The following is a 20634-nucleotide window of genomic DNA, read 5'->3' as shown; positions in this document are numbered from 1 at the left end:
GGATACTACTTATAAGTAGTATCCATGATCCAAGATTGGCCCTGGGCAAAAGCTGTGAGGCCCTACCTGAAAAATAATTGAAACAAAAAGAGCTGAGGCACTGCTCAAGTGGTAAAGCACCTGCCTAGCAAGCATGAGGACCAGAGTTCAAACTTCAGTACCACCAAATACAAGTATATATTTTTCATAGATGCACACTTGTATTCATAAAAAGTAATTTCTAGTACTTGTTAACCCTGGAAGTCAGGTTTATTTCCAGCTAAAGGCCCTTCATCACCGCTATTTAGCCTGCTGGCTTTTCCTCCCCGTTCTCCAGCACTAACCACCATCATGACCCAGGTTCATCTTTCTACTTTACATAGATATGTGCTTCTAGTATTTTAGGTTTTTCAGTGTTTTACTTTGTATTCTTTTTTTCAGGGGCGGGGAGGCGTGTCATGGGGCCTGAACTCTGGGCCTGGGCACTTCCCTCAGCTCTTCAGCTCAAGGCTAGCTAGCACTCTACCATTTGAGCCACAGCACCACTTTGGCTTTTTCTGCTTATGTGGTACTTTGGAATGGAAGCCAGAGCCTCATGAATGCAAGGCAAGCACTCTACCATTGAGCCATCTTCCCAGCCTTTTTACTTTGCATTCTACAATGGGAATTAAACCTAAGGCTTGTGCATGTTGAGCAAGGAACATACCTCTGAGCTTCACTTAACTTCCCTGTATTCCCCTTGTCTTTATTATACAACTTTTCAGTTTGTTTTTAATCGGCCACGGGGCTTGAAATCTGGGCCTGGTTACTGCCCCTGAGCTCTTCAGCTCAAGGCTAACACTCTACCACAGCGCCACTTCGGTTTTTCTGGTGGTTAATTGAAGATGAAATTCTCACAGGGGGCTGGCAATGTGGCTTAGTGGTAGAGTGCCTGCCTAGCCTGCACCCTGGGTTCAATTCCTCAGTACTACATACACAGAAAAGACCAGAAGTGGCATTGTGGCTTACGTGGTAGAGTGCTAGCCTTGAGCAAAAAAAGCTCAGGGATAGTGCCCAGGCCCTGAGTTCAAGCCCCAGGACAGGCCAAAAAAAAAAAAAAGATTCTCATAGACTTTCTGCCCAAGCTAGATTTGAACAACGATCCTCAGATCTCAGCCTCTTGAATAGCTAGTATTACAGGCGTGAGCCACCAGTGCCTAGCTCAAATCCTTTTATATTGAAATACACACAGCTTATATATCTAATAGCAGTATAGTAATCCATTTATGTACATTACTATTTACTTCTGATAAAGATTTAGTTTATTTTCTATTTGTATAGATCCTGGGGCTCAAGCTTCCTACCACTTGAGCCCTGAGCCCAAAGGTCTACTTCTAGATTTTTTTTGGGGGGGGGGTTGTGGGGCTTGAACTCTGGGTTTGGGCGCTGTCCCTGCACTCTTCAGCTCAAGGCTAGCGCTCTACCACTTGAGCCACAGTGCCACTTATGGTTTTCTAGTGGTTTATTGGAGATCAGAGTCTCACAGAGTTTCTTGCCCAGGCTGGCTTTGAACCTCAATCCTCACATCTCAGCCTCCTGAGTAGCTAGGATTATAGGCGTGAGCCACTGGGCTGGCCTAGGTTGTTATCTTAATTATACCATTTAGATAACTGAGGTCAAAAGTTCACATTTTCAGATCCACCCTCTATTCATTTGGCAGGATAGGCAATGCTGTTTTGTTTTCTGTGTTTTATAAATCAAAAAATTCAGGGCAAAGGTGATGTTAGGTTATTTTAATGAATGAAAAACTATTTTTTCTGAAAGCCTGAGAGAAATGTTACTTTGAAAGGAGTTCCTACAAATTTCTTTGACTTACTGCCAGACTTGTCTGTGGCCAAAAGCCTGTGTCTGTTTGACAGTGACTGCTTTGTATTGTATCAGTGATCTTTCTGTGCCATTTTGGGGGGAATTTTGTTAGTTAAGAGTAAATCGGGGGGCTGGGAAGGTGGCTCAGTGGTAGAGTGCTTGCCTTGCGTACATGAGGCTCTGGGTTCGATTCCTCAGCACCATATAAGCAGAAAAAGCCAGAGTGGCACTGTAGCTCAAGTGGTAGAGCACTAGCCTTGAGCTGAAGAGCTGAGGGACAGCGCCCAGGCCCAGAGTTCAGCCCCCACGACCAGCAAAAAAAAAAAAAAAGTCTGTAGCAAAGCAGACTATTAACCCATTTCAGTAGTCATAAAATTGGGACTTGAATTTTGCAAATCAAACAAAAGGCTTTGTGCTGGGAGCCAGTGGCTCACCTCAAGCAGGCTTCATGAGACTCTTATCTCCCAATTAACTACCAGAAAGCTGAAATGAAGCCTGTGACTCAAGTAGTAGAGCACTAAACCCAGGGGGAGTGGGGGGGCTTAAAGCCAGTGTCCATACAGGCAAGGTGGCACATGAACAATTCCAGCACTAGGAGGCTAAAAGAGGAGGATAGTGAGCTCCAAGCCAGCCTAGGTGGGCCAAATAATGAGGCCCTGTTACACCTTGAACCCCTCCCCAAAAAGGGGCCAGTGGCTCATGCTTTTTTTTTTTTTTTTTTTTTTTTTTTTGTCGGTCATGGGGCTTGAACTCCGGGCCTGGGCGCTGTCCCTCAGCTCTTCAGCTCAAGGCGAGCGCTCTACCACTTGAGCTACAGCGCCACTTCTGGTTTTCTGGTGGTTTATTGGAGATAAGAGTCTCACGGTCTCTCCTGCCCGGGCTGGCTTTGAACCGCGATCCTCAGATCTCAGCCTCCTGAGTAGCTAGGATTACAGGCGTGAGCCACCAGCGCCTGGCTGGCTCATGCTTTTAAACCTAGCTACTCAGGAGGCTGAGATCTGAGGATCACAGTTCAAAGCCAGCCCAGGAGGAAAGTCTGTGAGACTCTTTTCTCCAATTAACCAACAGAAAACAGGAAATGGAGCTGTTGCTCAAGTGGTAGAACGCTTGCCTTCAGCTAAAGAGCTCAGCTGCCCAGGCCCAGCTCAAGCCCCACAATGACAAACAAAAGAAGAAAGAAAGGGTAAACTAAGAAGAATCCATGTGAAATGTTAGTTTTCTCACAGATTAATCATTCATATTTTAAAAGCCTAGTTCACATTTTAAAATTTTTGTTTTTGTTTTTAATGTGCTGGGATATCAGTGCTTGTATGTCAGACACAGACTGTACCACTGAGCTACATCCCTGATCCTCCCCTACAATTTTCCCTTTTGTAGGGAAAGTCTGGTATGGTCCTAGGACTTGGGGAGTGGACAGGTTACATGGATGATCACAAGCTGGTCTAGCAAATTTTGAAAAAAAAATACTTAGCAGGCAGAGATATGAAGATCGCAGTTGAAAGCCAGCCCAGGCAAGAAAGTCCATGAGACTCTAATCTCCAGTAAACCACCAAAAAACCAGAAGTGGCTTTGTGGCTCAAATGGTGGAGCACTTGCCTTGAGCTGAAGAGCTGAGTGACAGCACCTAGGCCCAGAGTTCAAGCCCCAAGACCGACAAAATAATAGTAATAATAGCTAGGCACTGGTGGCTCAAATTTGTAATCCTAGCATCTCAGGAGGCTAAGATCTGAGGATCTCTATTCAAAGCCAGCCCAGGTAGGCAAATCTGTGAGACTCTTTCTTACCTTCAATTAACTACTGAAAAACTGAAAATGTAGTGTGGCTCAAAGTGGTAGAGCACTAGCCTTAGCAGAAATGTTCAGTTGACAGTGTGCAGGTTCTGAGTGCAAGCCTAAGACAGACACAAAATAATAATAATAACAACTAAATCAAGCCTGGCTTTTGTTTATTTTAGTTATTTCAAATGTATTTAAATGTTCATACATGTGTTAAATATTAACAAATAAAATGTATTGTGCACATAAATTCAGAAAAAGAAATGTACTTCCTATCTGGGCGCCAGTGGCTCACACCTATAATCCTAGCTACTCAGGAAGCTGAGCTCTGAGGATCTTGGTTCAAAGCCAGCCTGGGCAGGAAAGTCCATGAGACTCTTATCTCCAATAAAAACCACTTGAAAACCGGAATTGGTGCTGTGGCTCAAGTGGTAGAGCACTCGCCTTGAGCTGAAGAGCGGGAGGACCCAGAGTTCAAGTCCCACGACCAACCAAAAAAAAAAAAAGAAATATACTTCCTAACTGACTTATAAAGTGGTAACCCCTCTGTACATCATCTTAATAATAACAGGCTGGGAAGGTGGCTCAGTGGTAGAGTGCTTGCCTTGCATGCATGAGGACCTGGGTTCAATTCCTCAGCACCATATAAGCAGAAAAAGCCAGAAGTGAGGCTGAGGCTCAAGTGCTAGAGTGCTTAGCCTACAGCTGAAGAGCTGAGGGACAGAGCCCAGGCCCAGAGTTCAGACCCCACGACTGACCCAAAAAAAAAAAAAAAAAAAAAGAAAAGAAAAGAAAAAGAAAGTGCAAAAAAAAAAAAAAAAACCAGTAAGTTTTATTTTTTTAATTAAGTTTGGTGGGCTGGGAAAGTGGCTTAGTAGTAGAGTGTTTGCCTAACATTCATGAAGCCCATGGCTCAATTCCTCAGTACCACATACACAAAATCCAGAAATGGTGCTGTGGCTCAAGTGGTAAAGGGCTCACCTGGAGCTGAAAAACTGAGGGACAGCGCCCAGGCCCAGAGTTCAGGCCCAAGGACTGACCAAAAAAAAAAGCTCAGGGACAGTGCCCAGGTCCTGAGTTCAAGCCCAAGGACTAACAAGGGAAAAGAAAGAAGTACTAAGTTTGGTGAGGGAAGGTATGACATCCAAAAAGGAATGTACTCTTTACCTGACTTACATAACTGTAACCCCTCTGTTCACCACCTTTATAACAAAAGAATTTTTTAAATTAAGTTTGGTTAAACATGGCATAGTGCATGCTTATAATCCCACTGGTCAGGAGGCAGAAATAGGAAGGTTGCAATCCAAAGAGTCTTGGGGAAGAAAAGCAAAAGGCACTATCGATAAAAACAAATAGGCTAGATAAAGCCTGGCTCAAGTGGTAGAACCCCTGTCTAGCAAATATATAAAGCCCTGAGTTCAAACCCCAGTTAACATTCCTCTCCAAATAGCAAAAAGGACTGAGGGCATGACTTGAGTGATAAAATGTTTGAGGCCCAGAGTTCAATCCCCAGTAGTGCCACAAACATATTAAAAATGAAGTTAAATCCTGCCTCTGCTTCTCAGGTGCTGGTATTACAGGTATAAACTACATATCTAACTGGTTTTTTGCGCCGCCGCGCGCCCCCCCCCCCCCCCATTGAATCACTTGAGGCCCAGTAGTATACTGAGTTCTGGTCAGGAGCACAGGGACCATAGAGAAGCAGCTGTCTGGGATGATAGATACTGATGCTAGAAGGTTGACTAAGATGTAAAACAGACTGGATTGTGGCATAAAGGGTATGGGGACTCTGATTCTCCATCCCCTTTGTCATTCCTCCCTGGAACCAGTTATATCAGGAGTCAGTGAGCTCCCTGATACTCACTGATTGAAGCTAGAATACATCACAGAGGTGGTAGCAGTGAGGAGCATGAATGCTATGGTTGAAGTTTATCTGCTTGAAACCAGTTGAAATGTGTTAGAGTTTTTTTTTGGGGGGGGCGGAAACCAGTGGGGTAAGGGAGATGTGGAGGAGATGAGGCTGATCAGATACATCTTATACATGTGTGTGTTACAATGGGGCCACCTAATTGTGCCTAATAAAAAATTAATGAAGCCTAACTTGAATACTAAATCTTAAAGATTCGTTCAAGTTATTTCTTTTCAGAATAAGCATTTGAACAACTTTTGAGAGAGAAGATTAATTCTTTGTGAATGATTGAGCTTAGGATCAAACCAAGTTCTTTTCCCTAAGTGCAGTAATAAATGGGTAGGGTGTCCACAGGTTCACTGCTGTTCTAGAATTGGCACATAGGGATTTTATTCTAAGATTGTCTATGAATGTGCTAATGCCCTCTTGTGGTGCATTGTGGCTGCTGCAACTGCAAATTAAGGCTTATTAGCCTTAAATGTTTTTACAATAAGTAATTTGCCGCATTAAAGACTACTTGAAAAACAAGGACAAGGAATTATTTGCTATTTTGCCAGCATATACGTATAAAAACTTGGCAAATACAGGCCCTCTATGTTAGAATTTTCATCTGCCATTAGCAAAATAAGGTAACAAATTCCTGATTTTGCCAGACACCAGGTGGCTCACACCTGTAATCCTAGCTCCTAAGGAGGCTGAGATCTGAGGACCACGGTTCAAAGCCAGCCTGGGCAGGAAAGTCCGTGAGACTCATCTCCAATTAACCACCAGAAAACCATAAGTGGCGCTGTGGCTCAAGTGGTAGACTGCTAGCCTTGAGCTAAAGAGCTGAGGGACAGCACCCAGGCCCAGAGTTCAAGCCCCAGGACCGACCAAAAAAAAAATTACTGGGGCTGAGAAGGTGGCTCTGTGGTAGAGCGTTTGCCTTGCATGCAGCATGCATGAGGCCCTGGGTTCGATTCCTCAGTACCACATAAGAAAAAAAAAAAAAGCCGAAGTGGTGTTGTGGCTCAAGTGGTAGAGCGCTAGCCCTGAGCTGAAATGCTGAGGGACAGCGCCCAAGCCCAGAGTTCAAGCCCCACAACCAGACCCCCCCCCCAAAAAAATTACTGATTTTACTTGTAAAATATTAAATGTTGAAATGGACTTTAAGACAAGGCATTATTTGTACAGTACACTAATTTGTTGCAACATATTATGGTACAATTAGGAAAAAGGTCTTTCAGCTGAAAAAAATATATAATATGGTATTGAAGATAAAGCTAGTTATAGCCGGGCACCAGTGGCTCATGCCTATAATCCTAGCTACTCAGGAGGCTGAGATCTGAGGATCTCGGTTCAAAGCCATCCCAGGCAGGAAAGTCCTTAAGACTCATCTCCAATTAACCACCAGAAAACCGGAAGTGGTGCTGTGGCTCTAGTGATAGAGCGCAAGCCTTGAGCTGAAGAGCTGTGGGACAGTGCCCAGGCCCAGAGTTCAGACCCCACAACCTACAAAAAAGAAAAAGAAAAGCATGAGCCACCAGCATCCAATATGATAAGTGTTTTGATAATGTAGAATCTTAGTTGTAACCTAAAAGATCAGAGCAAGACCTAGAGGGTCAAAGCTCGAAACCAGCCCAGGCAGAAAAATTTTCAAGACTCCATTTACTCAAAAATGCCCAATGAAAGTATGGCTCAAGTGGTAAAGCAGTAGCTGTGAGCAAGAAAGCCAAGCCAAGAGCATGAGGCCTTGAGTTTAAGCCACAGCACTGGAGTACGCGTACACATGTGCATAGGCACACACACAGGAGTGCAAATAGTACTATACTACTGTTGTACCAGGAACAGATGAATGAAAGTAGAATACAAAAATTTATGGACACAATCTTTTATAATCATTTTGTGCTTACGAAATAAACACTAATTGTTCAATATTGTTCAGTGGTTCAAGCTCAAGAGCTTAGGGACAGTGTCTAAGCCCAGAGTTCAAGCCCCAGGACACGGACACACACACACACACACACACACACACACTCTCTCTCTCTCTCTCTCTCTCTCTCTCTCTCTCTCTCTCTCTCTCTAGTGGTTTTACATTTTAAACTTTTGGCAACTATCCCATTTCTTGCTTTTTTTTTTTTTTCTTTTCCTCCTCATTTCCCCAGGGATTAGAGAAGGAGAAGTTTCCACATTCCATGCCAATTTCCTTCCTTTGCTACTTCGTGCTTCCTCTACTGTTCCATCTCTCCTGCCCAGGGCTGATTGATGTGCATGCAGCACTGTGCAGACAGAAGTGGAAGATGTACTTATGCCATCTTGGCAGATAGGCCCATGGTGGAACATTCACTTAGAGATACGAGAAGCCTCTTACATATCACTAAAATGGTTGGTGCTGTGAAAAGAAATAAGGCTGCTTAAGGGATGTCAGGTAGGATGAGCAGAGGAGGAAATAACCTCTGAGCAAGGATTCAAGATTTGATGCATTGGGCCATTTTGCCCAAGCTCTTTCTCTACTCTTCCCCCTTTCAACCAGTATGTACCCTTTCAGTTGAAAATACATTATTTCACTGTTTAATTTAAAGCTGGGAGGGGCGCTTCTTGGTGCAGGTTGTGTACTGCTCTCTTGTAGGCACATGAGTTAGCATTGTAGACTTGACTATTGTCATAGTTTTCCAGCAGGTGACAGTAGAGTTCATGAGGACAACTTGCACATGAATGAAATTTCTAATTTGTTTTCACATTGTTCACCCTTCTCCATCTCTGATGCATAAAGTTCCTTTCTGTGTAGGCCTTAGCCTTGTCCTCTAGCTTGCTTCACACACACACACACACACACACACACACAAACACACACACACACACACACACACACCCCTCAGATATTTAAGACTTAAAAACTAAGGGCATAGGGCAAGAAACTTGCACATGACTTGGCTTGTTCACTGTTAACATTTGGTTGTATGTGCTTTGGTGTTCCCTCCTTCTCTGTCCACATACATGTTTTTTCCCTGAACCATTCATAGTTGATACATATTCCTTGAAATAGGAACCTTTTCTTTTCCTTTTTTTTTTTTTTGGTCAGTTGAGGGGCTTGAACTCAGGGCCTGGGTGCTGTCCCTGAGCTCTTTTGCTCTATCACTTTCAGCCTCAGCTCCACTTCGGGTTTTTGAGTGATTAATTAGAGGTAAGAGTCTTTGAACCATGATCCTCAGATCTCAGGCTCCTGAGTAGTTAGAATTATTGGTATGAGCTGCTGGTTTCTGGCTTTAACTTTTTTTTTTTTTTTTTGTCCTGGGGCCTGGGCACTGTCCCTGAGCTTCTTTTGCTCAAGGCTAGCATACCACTCCACTCAAGCCACAGAACCACTTCTGGCTTTTTCTGTTTATGTAGTACTGAGGAATGGAACCCAGGGCTTCATGCATGCTTGGCAAGTACTCTACCATTAAGCCACATTCCCAGCCCTTCTTTAATCGCATAAAACCAAGTGCAGGCTGGGCACCATTGCTCATGCCTGTAATCCTAGTTACTCAGGAGGCTGAGATCTGAGGATCGCGGTTCAAAGCCAGCCCTGGCAGGTAAGTCCATGAAACTCTTATCTCCAACAAACCACTAGAAAACTGGAAGTGGTGCTGTAGCTCAAGCAGTAGAACACTCACCTTGAGCTGAAAAGCTGAGGGACAGCGCTGAGGCTCAGAGTTCAAGCCCTACAACCGACCAAAAAAAAAAAAAAATGCAGTACTCTAGTCTATTCACATTTGGATTTTGTCATTTGTGCAGAGTGAAGATTTGGTTGGTTAGATGATTGGTTGCTTTTTTGTTTTTTGAGGAGGATCTTGCTATGTGTAGCCCAGTCTGGCTTTGAACTCTTACAGCCTTAGCCTCCTAAGGCTTTAGATTATAGGAATGGGCTACCACTTTCAGCCTAATGGTGTCTTTAATGATTTTTACCCCTATTTGCAGCATCTAGTCCAAGATCACACTTAGCATTTATGCACTGACATGTCTCGCCATTGATAGTATTAGAAATAGGTCTTCTTGACTTTGCATGGTGTCTTCTCTTTAGAATCAAGTTGTATTTGAGGCAGGAATACCATAGATACAACACTCTCCTCCATGCATTCCATTCTGAGGCTTGTGGCATCTGTTTGTTTCTCTGTCAGTGACACTTAGTTCCTCTTGTAGCATATGAACTCCAGCCCTGACTCCTACTTAGCACTCATTCTCTAGTAGGCTCTGTTTGGTTTTCCTGTTCAGTCAGGTGAGTCTGAGTGCCTTCCACTTGTCTTTTACCTTTGCAACAATGCTTAGTTTTCCATTGGGAATCAGGATGCTGCTTCTGAACCAGCAGTTATTTCTTCTATACATTCAGCATATTTTTAGTGTTTTCTTTTAGATTTTGGCAAAATCTGGTTTTAGGTTGGGTCCAGAGGAGAGTATTACAGATGACCATGGGGAAGAACTGGGTGCCATCTGGTCAGTTGGGATCAGTTTCAAATTCACTTTATTTAAAATCATAGTCTTTTAGGCTAACCATATTTTGAGTACTACTAAAATTTTAATGTCTACAGTGTAACCTCCCTGTATTAGCTTTATGTAGTCCTAGAAACATCTTTTCTTCATAAAGGTAAAAATATGGATGCTTTTAGAAAGGTTAAAGTAAGATGCTTAGAAATTACCAGGATTGGGGCTGGGAAGGTGGCTCAGTGGTAGAGCGCTTGCCTTGCATGCCTGAGGCCCTGGGTTTGATTCCTCAGCACCACATAAGAAAAAAGAAAAAAGCCGGAAGTGGCTCTGTGGCTCAAGTGGTAGAGCGCTAGCCTTGAGCTGAAGAGCTGAGGGACAGCACCCAGGCCCAGAGTTCAGACCCCACGACTGGACCCAAAAAGAAAAAGAAATTACCAGGATTCACACTCTACCTTCCTTCCCCCCTTCAGTTGTGGGGCTTCAACTCAGGGCCTGGGCTCAGTCCCTGAGCTCTTTTGTTCAAGGCTAGCAGTCTACCATTTTGAACTACACTTCCACTTCTGGGTTTTTTTGTTTTGTTTTGTTCTTTGTCTTTTTTTTTTTTTTTTTCCGGTTGGTCATGGGGCTTGAACTCTGGGCCTGGGCACTGTCCCTGAACTCTTCAGCTCAAGGCGAGTGCTCTACCGCTTGAGCCACAGCACCACTATGGGGTTTATTGGAGATAAGAGTCTCAGGGACTTTCCTGCCCTGGCTGGATTTGAACCGCGGTCTTCAGATCTTAGCCTCCTGAGTAGCTAGGATTATAGGCATGAGCCCCTGGTGCCCGGCCAATTTTGTTTTTTGTTTTTTTTATTTTATTTTATTTTATTTGAGAACATACTGTACAGAGGGGCTACAATTACATGGGCAGGATAATGCATACATTTCTTACCAAGCATTGCAGCCTCCTCCTTTGTTTACCCTTCACCTCCCTTCCCAGCCTCCCCCCTCCCCCCACCCCAATTTTGGTTTTTGAGTGGTTAATTGGAGATGGGAATCTGAGGGGAACTTTTCTTTTCTTTTCTTTTCTTTTTTTTTTTATTTTTTGTCGGTCATGGTGCTTGAACTCGGCCTGGGCGCTGTCCCTCAGCTCTTCAGCTCAAGGCAAGCACTCTACCACTTGAGCTACAGCGCCACTTCCAGTTTTCTAGTGGTTTATTGGAGATAGGAGTCTCACTGTCTCTCCTGCCCTGCCCAGGCTGGCTTTGAACCGTGATCCTCAGATCTCAGCCTCCTGAGTAGCTAGGATTACAGGCGTGAGCCACCAGCGCCCAGCTGAGGGGAACTTTTCTAACCCGAGCTGGCTTCCCACTGTAATGACCAGATTTCAGCTTCCTGAGTTAGCTAGGATTACAGGCATGAGCCCCCCGCACCTAGTTCTCAAACTTTGTCTCTCCAACTCAGAGCCTTGCTCTTTATGTGAGCCTGTCCTGAAGCTTTGGTAGTTAATTTGAGATGAGAGTATCGGACTTTCCTACCCAGCCTGGTTCCGAACTGCAATGCAAAGGTATCAGCCTCCTTAGAAGCTAGGTTTATGGGCGTAAGTCACCAGTACCTTGCTCTTTTTTGTGAGCAGAGAGTAGAGGGAGAGTCTCACTGGAGCGACAAGTGTTAAGTGTTGGTCTTTAGAAGTTGAAATGCACATTTGGTGTCTCGATTGGAAGTGCTTGTCAACATATGCCATCCAGTTGTTGAGGCAGAGGAAAGAAAAGATTTTTTTTCTACTTTAGATAGCCCAGCCATAAAAAACCCTGTTTCCTCAATGGTCTGCTTTACACGTGCTTTCTAACACAATCATTGTTAATAGTGCCCTACTTACTTTGAAAGTATTGTGGAAGCCGGGCACTAGTGACTCACACCTACTCAGGAGGCTGAGATCTGAGGATCTAGGTTCAAAGCCAGCCCGGGCAGGAGAGTCCGTGAGACTCTTTATCTCCAATAAAACCACCAGAAAACCGGAAGTGGCACTGTAGCTCAAGTGGTAGAGCACTTGCCTTGAGCTGAATAGCTGAGGGACAGCGCCCAGGCCCAGAGTTCAAGCCCCACGACCGACCAAAAAAAAAAAAGTATTGTGGATGGCCAGAATGTTCTGGTTCCTGTCTATGGTCCCAGCTGCCTAGGCGCTGAGTTAGAAGCATCCCTTGAATAGTTCTATGCCAGCCTGGACAACATAGTGAGACCCAGGCTCTTAAAAATTAGCTGGCATGGTAGCCCATTCTTATAATCCAAGCTACTGGGTAGGCAAAAGAATTAGAATTTTGAGGCTAGCCTAGGCAGTTTAACTAGACCTTTTCTCAAAAGGCAAATCGGATGCCAGTAGCTGCAATCCAAGCTGCTCAGGAGGCTGAGATCTGAGGACCTAGGTTAGAAACCAGCCTAGACAGAAAAGTCCATAAGATTCTTATTTTCAGTTAACCAGCAAAAAGATGAAAGTGAAATAGTAGAGCCTCTCAGCCTTGAGTGAGAAAGCTAAGTATAGAGTACTCTAGCCCTGAGTTCAGGCCCCAGTACAATCACAAAAATAAAACAAAGCACCAGGTAAAGGAGGGGGTGGGTTAGTCATGAATCACTTGCACAGGCTCTGACTTCAATTTCTACACACGCACGCACGCACGCACGCACGCGCGCGCGCGCGCGCGCGTATTACAGTTTGCATAACAGTACCGCCTCCTAAGCATAATCCTTGAGTTCTCCAGATTATAATAGACTGACATCATTATAACTAGCACTTATGGGTATTGGCTAGCTTTTATTGCTACTTTCTTTGCCCTCGTTCCATTTTGTACATTTCCATTTAGCTTTGGGTTTATAGTCTAAATCAATTTATAACCCTTCTGTACTTTCACTTTTTTTTTTAATTTAGCAAGGATTTATTTTTGCAAAATGAGATTAAATGAGAAATGGAAAAAAAGAAAAATATTTCCTGTTCACCATGCAGGAAATGGGAGCTAAAGATTTACTTTCACGAGTTGGAAATGTGCCTTAATGGTAGAGTACTTGCCTAGCATGCATGAATACCTGGGTTTGATTCCACAGTATCACATAAACAGAAAATGCCAGAAGTTGGCGCTGTGGCTCAAGTGGTAGAGTACTAACCTTGAGCAAAAGAAGCTCAGGGACAGTGCCGAGGCCCGGAGTTCAAGCACCAGGACTGGCAAAAAAAAAAAAAAAAAATTACTTTCACTTGGAAAAAAAAAAGTACAGTTCTGTTTTTCAGGCCAGTCTGTAACTCTTGGGATCCTCCAGCCTGTGCTTCCACAATGCTGGTGCTTCAGGCATAAGCCATTGTCGTTGATTTGATTGTAGTTTTAGTCAGCAGTTACAAAGATATTGTATTGTCAGCTGTAATCCTTTCTGCCAAAGACACTTTACCTATATGGACTTCAGTAGCCAAAATAAACTCTTTAAGTATCAGATACTCTTGAAATGGGTTGTAGCCATGTCTGTGCTAGTGGGGTACATGCAAGACACAATAGAGAGCAGTCTTGGCTTCTATACCTTAAAATCCCCCTCCCCTCTCTTGGCAGTGCACGATCTGATTTTCTGGCGAGACGTGAAGAAGACTGGCTTTGTCTTTGGCGCCACGCTGATCATGCTGCTCTCCCTGGCAGCTTTCAGTGTCATCAGTGTGGTTTCTTACCTCATCCTGGCCCTTCTTTCTGTCACCATCAGCTTCAGAGTCTACAAATCTGTCATCCAAGCTGTGCAGAAGTCAGAAGAAGGCCATCCATTCAAGTAAGTTAAAATGATAGTCCACATTTTAGTTGGAAGGGTTTTCTGGGTCTGATCAGCTCTAAAAAAAAAAAAAAAAAATCAGCCCTAGCCAGGCACAGGTGGCTCACACCTGTAATCCTAGCTACTCAGGAGGCTGAGATCTGAGTACCACAGTTCAACGCCAGCCCAGGCGGGAAAGGTCATGAGACTCTTCGCTCCAGTTAACCACAAGAAAATCAGAAGTGGAGCTGTGGTTCAAAGTGGTAGAGCACTAGCCTTGAACAAAAGAGCTCAGGGACAATGCCCAGGCCCCAAGTTCAAACCCCATGACTGACCAAAAAAAAAAAGAATGATGATACAAACCAGCCCATACAGACTTTACAGTCAGTCACCCTAAGAAGTGGCCAGGTTAGGATCTGAGAACTTTTCAACAAACTAGAGGCTCACACTGTGAACCCTGGGTGGGGTTCACACCACATACCCAGAGCACCTAGTCAGACAGCCATGTTCATGTTGAAACTGCATTTTGGGGGCAATAATAGCATGTGAACCGAGAGCCTTTGCTTATTAGCCCTGTACCTGTACTACTGACCCACGCTCCCAGTGCTGGAAGTGGCTTTGAAATCCTGGCATTGGGGCTGTGCTCTGTGTTTTCTCTTAGCTTTATTTCTGATTTCCTTCTTAGCTGTCATTTAGTTTTCATAATCTCAGAGGATTTTTTTTCTTAGTTTATATTAATTATGCCAGGGGTGGGCAGAGGTATTTTTACATGTCTACATAGTTTATAATATATTCTAATCAATATCACCTCCTCTGTTACTGTCCCTGCCTCCTTTCCAAAATAATATCAACAGGTTTTATTGTTCCGATTTTTTGTTGTTGTTGTTGTTGTTTGGGTCCGGTTGTGGGGCCTGAACTCTGAGCCTGGGCGCTGTCCCTCAGCTCTTCAGCTCAAGGCTAGCGCTCTACCACTTGAGCCACAGCACCACTTCTGGACTTCTGGATTTTTTCTTTTTGCTTATGTGGTGCTGAGGAATTGAACCCAGGGCCTCATCCATGCAAGGCAAGCGCTCTACCACTGAGCCATCTTCCCAGCCCCCTATTGTTCAGTTTTTATAGGCACAGTCTACTTTGACCATATTCATTGTCTTTCATCCTTCTTCCCCACAGGCAAATCTTAATAAATGAGGTCATACACTCTAGGGTCTGATTTCTATTTTTTCTGATTATAATGTAACTTTAACAAATGCTTTCTTCACATTTTTACTCTTTTAACATTTTTAACCCACACTTAGTGGGTTAATAAATGCCAGGGTTCTTCATTTTATTTTACTTATTTTTATTTATTTGGCGGGGGGGTGGGGGGCAGTCCTAGGTCTTGAACTCAGGGCCTGGGCACTGTCCCTGAGCTTCTTTTGCTCAAGGCTAGCACTCTACCACTTGAGCCACAGCGCCACTTCCAGCTTTTTCTGTGTATGTGGTGCTGAAGAATCAAACCCAGGCCTTCATGCATGCTAATAAAGCACTCTGCCACTGAGTCACATTCCCAGCCAGAATTCTTAAATTTTTTATGTTTCTTGTGATCCTCTCAGGCTTGCAATAGAACAGGCTCTGGCTGTCAGGCTGGAGCTATTCTTTCTCTTGGTGAAATAAAACAGTTAAAATCATATGTAGTTTGAAATTTTATGCAAATTATGGACTGGTTTGATAATAAGAGTGCTTGCCTAGCATTCATGAGGCCCCTAGGTCTAATACCCAACACCACCAAAAAAAAAAAAGTTGTAGTATAAACAAAATATGACTTGAGAAAATTCATAATGTGCTGGGCACAAAGGAAAAAAAGAAAATCAGAATAAGGGCAAATTGAGGCTGTCGCATACTTTTAATCCCATCAAGCCAGGAGACAGATACCTGGGTGATTCTGGTTCAAAGCCAGCCCAGGTAAACAGGCATGAGTGGTATATGTCTCTGATTCCCAGATACTAAAGATGCCATAGGCAAGAGGATCTCAGTCTAAGACCAGACCCAGGGAAAGAATTTTGAGACCTTAACTAAAAAAATAACTAAAGCCAAAAAAGGGCTCAGGGCATGGCTGAAATGGTAGAGAAACTGCCTAACAAACTGAAAGTCCTGAATTCAAGCCTCATTACCACCAAAAGATAAAGAGAGATTCGGGACTGTTAAAAATTGTTGGGAGCCAGGGGCTGAGACGGTGGCTCAGTGGTAGAGTGCTTGCCTTGCATGCAAAAATTGTTGGGAGCCTGTCATCAGTGGCTGACTGTCATCCTAGCTATTCAGGAGGCTGAGATCTGAGGATTGCGGTTCAAAGCCAGCCTAGGCAGGAAAGTCTGTAAGACTCTAAATCTCCAGTTGATGACCAAAAAGCCAGAAATGGAGCTGTGGCTCAAAGTGGTAGAGTTCTAGCCTTGAGTAAAAAGAAGCTTGGGGACAGTGTCCAGGCCCTGAGTTCAAGCCCCGGGACTGGGTAAAATAAATTAAATAAATAAATACAAACAAGTATATAACATGTGTATACATGCATACATATATACAACAATGGAATAAAAGTTATGCAGGAGCCAGACACCAACGACTCACACCTATAATCCTAGCTACTCAGGGGACTGAGATTTGAGGGTCATGTGGTTTGAAGCCCAGGCAAAGAAGTTTGTGAGACTCTTCCTCCAAGAAACTGTCAGAAAAAGCTCAAGGACAACACCCCGGCCCTGAGTTCAAGTCCCAGGACTGGGTAAAAAAATTTTTTTTAATTATGTAGGACTATAAGACAATTTTTTCTTGTGACAATCCTACACTTTGCAGCCACCTGACATCTTTGCCTCTGCCCATTACATGATCGTAAAAAAAAATTCCCCTATAAATTCCTAAAATGCATTCAGGGGCCAGTTTCACCCTTGTGCTGACAGAATCTTCCCTCCTGTGTGACATGTGTGACTGTTGTTTCTTCCTCTGGAAGAGCGTACCTGGACTTGGACATTACCCTGTCCTCAGAAGCTTTCCACAACTACATGAATGCAGCCATGGTGCACGTCAACAAGGCCCTGAAGTTCATTATTCGTCTCTTTCTCGTGGAAGATCTGGTTGACTCCTTGAAGGTTAGTTGTTTCTGTAGCTTTTGGGGGTGAGTCTGACGTGGAGTATGGTTCAGAGTGACAACACTGTGTTAGGGTTTTATCTGTGCACTTACTAGTCCATCTTGGACCTAAGAGGTGGGCAGAATTCTCTTCACCCTAGTTCAAGTGGGAATGTTCATCACCCATTTATAGTATGAGTGACCTGAAGTCTGCATTACTTTGATTCCTGCTCGTTCTCCTTCACAGCTCGCTGTCTTCATGTGGCTGATGACCTATGTGGGTGCGGTTTTTAATGGAATCACCCTTCTGATTCTTGGTAAGGTGGCAAGGAAAGTGTCCCAGCTTCTTGAGTAAAAGTATAGAGATGCCCAGCATGGTTCCCCTCACTTGGCAGCCATCAGTGATGCGCTCTGGACATGGAGGAACCAGACAGCTGCAAGGGAGAGTTGTATAGGTTGAATACAGGAAACTTACTTCGAGAAACCATTTTTTTTTTATTTGGAAATGGGTGTATGTGGTACAAAGAATGCAGCCTGTGTACCAGAAGAGGTCTTTGGGTTGTTAGACTACCCTAATTGTCCTTTGTTGAGACCGTTAGCCAGGATTCCTCATTTTTAAGGAAAATCTGCTTCATGGGGACAAAATTGCACTTCTTGAATCTTGAGACTTGTTCTCACACTTGCTCTTTTCTTGTCTTTTCCTTCTGTCTTCCAGCCGATCTGCTGGTGTTCAGTGTCCCAATTGTGTATGAGAAGTACAAGGTAGGCTATTTGTTTCCAATCAGATGTGCTGGCTAGTTTGACTAGTTTAGTTCATTTTGAGTCAAGTGCCTGTAAGAATGTAGTAACTGGGGCTGGGAAGGTGGCTCAGTGGTAGAGCACGTGCCTTGCATGCTCGAGGCCCTGGGTTCGATTCCTTAGCACCACATAAGAAAAAAGCCGGAAGTGGCACAGTGGCTCAGGTGGTAGAGTGCTAGCCTTGAGCTGAAGAGCTGAGGGACAGCGCCCAGGCCCAGAGTTCAGGCCCCACGACTGGACCCAAAAAAAAACAAAAAACAAAAAAGAATGTAGTAACTGGTTTCCTCCAGCAAGAGAAATTAGATATATAGAACAGATCAAGGAGGAAAGAGATATTTGATGCCTTATTATATGCATTTTGGCTTTTTACCATATGTATGATCTGTTCCAGTAAAAGTTCAAAAATGAGCCGGGCGCTGGTGGCTCACGCCTGTAATCCTAGCTACTCAGGAGGCTGAGATCTGAGGATCGAGGTTCAAAGCCAGCCCGGGCAGGAGAGACTGTGAGACTCCTATCTCCAATAAACCACCAGAAAACCGGAAGTGGCGCTGTAGCTCAAGTGGTAGAGCGCTCGCCTTGAGCTGAAGAGCTGAGGGACAGCGCCCAGGCCCAGAGTTCAAGCCCCACGACCGACAAAAAAAAAAAAAAAAAGTTCAAAAATGCTTAATGAATAAAAGTTAAGTGCCTAAATAAAAGCTTAAACTGTGGGCTGGGAAGGAAATGGTGTGTGCAGTGTACTTTCTTTGTGGATTAAGCAAACATCACAGATCTCTAGTTCTTCTGCTATTAAAGACTTAGCCAGGAGCTATAACAAAACTACAGAATACAGATTAATATTCAGAAAACGCTGTACATCAGGGTCTCTAAGTAAGGCTTACCTCTGCAAAAGATTAAGTCTAAAATCAGAAGTTGATACAATACTTTGAAAAACTAGGCTTTGTTTTTTATTTTCCAGCATATTCATAATGTTTTTAAAAATGGGTAAAATACATAAAGGAAAGTGCCTTCGGGAAAGTTATTCATCTGTGTATGGCCACAACTGAGTCTTCTTTCCTTCCTTACAGACACAGATTGATCACTATGTTGGCATTGTCCGGGATCAGACCAAGTCCATTGTTGAAAAGTATGTATACTCAGGCCATTTTCAGCACTATTTTCATGTGATTTCTTTTCCCCTCCAATTATTTTAAACCCCCACAGAAAATGCTAAAGCCAAAGGTAAGTAATTTTCATGCTGAAAAAGAAAAAAAATTTTTGACTTTTTTGTTAGTCGCAGGGAGGCTTGAACTCTGGGCCAGGGCGCTGTCCCTGCATTCTTCAATTCAAGGCAAGCGCTCTACTGCTTGAGTCACAGCACCACTTCCAGTTTTCTAGTGGTTTATTGGAGATAAGAGTCTCACAGACTTTCCTGCCTGGGCTGGCTTTGAACCGTGATTCTCAGATCTCAGCCTCCTGGGTAGCTAGGATTACAGGCGTGAGCCACTGATGCCTGGTTATTTCTATTAATTTGCAAAATATGCTCGTAGATCAGTTTTGGACTTGGTGTCTTCTTGATCACTAGTGTTAGTTGACATGAATCATCTGCTGTTAGATGTGGAAGGTAGCCTTGACATCCTGAGGGAGTTTGAATGACCTGTCTAGTATTAGTGAGGGACCTGGCATTCATTTTTCTGTGCCTGCCAGAGCCAGAGAAATGGGCTGTGGCATCCTGCGTCATCAGCAGGCACTATGCCTTATACCTTCATTCCTCTCTGGAACCCCAGTGAGGGGCCAAGAGGCTCTGGCAGAGGAGAGAAGCAGGCAGGTAAAGTGGGCTTTGTGGACCCTGGGCTTGTGCCAGGCATAGAACAGAACAGCTCATACCCCTGCCTCTGGCTGTCTTCACCCATCCTTGTGAAAACAGGAATGTGTTCCATGTGATTTAAGCAGTCCATGATGGACTGCTGGCATTATTGTGAAATTTAAAACCTAGCGCCGGGCGCTGGTGGCTCACGCCTGTAATCCTAGCTACTCAGGAGGCTGAGATCTGAGGATCGCGGTTCAAAGCCAGCCCGGGCAGGAGAGACTGTGAGACTCCTATCTCCAATAAACCACCAGAAAACCGGAAGTGGCGCTGTAGCTCAAGTGGTAGAGCACTCGCCTTGAGCTGAAGAGCTGAGGGACAGCGCCCAGGCCCAGAGTTCAAGCCCCACGACCCACCAAAAAAAAAAAAAAAAAAAAAAAAAAAAAAAAAAACTTAAAAAAAAAAATTTAAAACCTAGCAATTGTTCCTCATACCTTTACTCACCTTTTTTTTTTTTTTTTTTTTTTCTTTCCCCAATAGGATCCAAGCAAAAGTCCCTGGAATCGCCAAAAAAAAGGCAGAATAAGCATATGGAAACCAGAAACACAACAGTTACTAAAACACCATTTAATAGTTATAAAATAATGTTGTTACTTGTACCGTGAAGGCACATGCTCAGTGTCGGCTTGAGCCTGCATTCCAAGCTTTTTTTAATTTGGTGTTTTCTCCTCTCCTTCCCCCTTACCCTCAGTATCAAGCACAAGAAGTGTTGGACTGAAGGAAAAAAAAAAAAAAAAACTGCTCTAAGAACCCAAAAGAATAAAGAATCAAATTGGTAGGGTCAGTCCCTAGTGGTGGTGGAGCTCTTACCTGGGGGAAGGCACTGAAGAAGGCGAGTGGTTGAACACATGTCGGGTCCACTCTCCGTATTCAAGGACAAGTCTCACCCAGCTCCCATTATACTTTTATCCCTATTTTTTAAGTTAAATAATGAGTAACTTGTGAAGAAGAAATTGTTTGGGGCAGAAGTGGGATTCCTTCCTCTAATTCCACCTTCCTGCCCTGCACCATAAGCAGCTATTCCTAATATTCCTCTTTGAATCGAGTAACTTATAGAGGTGATTCCTAGTGCTCAGAACACCATCCAAGAAAGGAGAGTGGGAACGGAGGGTGGGATGGAGAGGGTGTAGAGGGAGCACGCCTGGCTGCCAGCCCTCTGCCACCCATGCTAGCAAAGGAAGTCAGCAAGGGCTCCGCA

At 44.0% G+C, this 20634-nt stretch overlaps 1 protein-coding gene across 2 annotated transcripts in view; it reads left to right on the top strand.

Moving 5' to 3' along the window:
• The window catches only part of LOC138814848 (reticulon-3), a 51972-nt gene extending 31919 nt beyond the window's left edge, over positions 1-20053 (top strand). For both annotated transcript variants that reach the window (XM_070003920.1, XM_070003921.1), the window contains 6 exons: positions 13518-13725; positions 16679-16817; positions 17043-17112; positions 17511-17557; positions 18658-18716; positions 19917-20053. In XM_070003920.1, coding sequence (XP_069860021.1) covers positions 13518-13725; positions 16679-16817; positions 17043-17112; positions 17511-17557; positions 18658-18716; positions 19917-19962 — 569 coding nt within the window. In that variant the 3' untranslated portion in view covers positions 19963-20053. The remainder of the gene's footprint in view (positions 1-13517; positions 13726-16678; positions 16818-17042; positions 17113-17510; positions 17558-18657; positions 18717-19916) is intronic.
• The last annotated feature ends 581 nt before the right edge of the window (positions 20054-20634 follow it).

This window comes from Dipodomys merriami, unplaced genomic scaffold, assembly GCF_024711535.1.
Source record: "Dipodomys merriami isolate MVZ:Mamm:240054 unplaced genomic scaffold, mDipMer1.0.p SCAF_617, whole genome shotgun sequence".
Classification (NCBI taxonomy): Eukaryota; Metazoa; Chordata; class Mammalia; order Rodentia; family Heteromyidae; genus Dipodomys; species Dipodomys merriami.
This window is presented reverse-complemented; position numbering and strand designations above follow the sequence as displayed.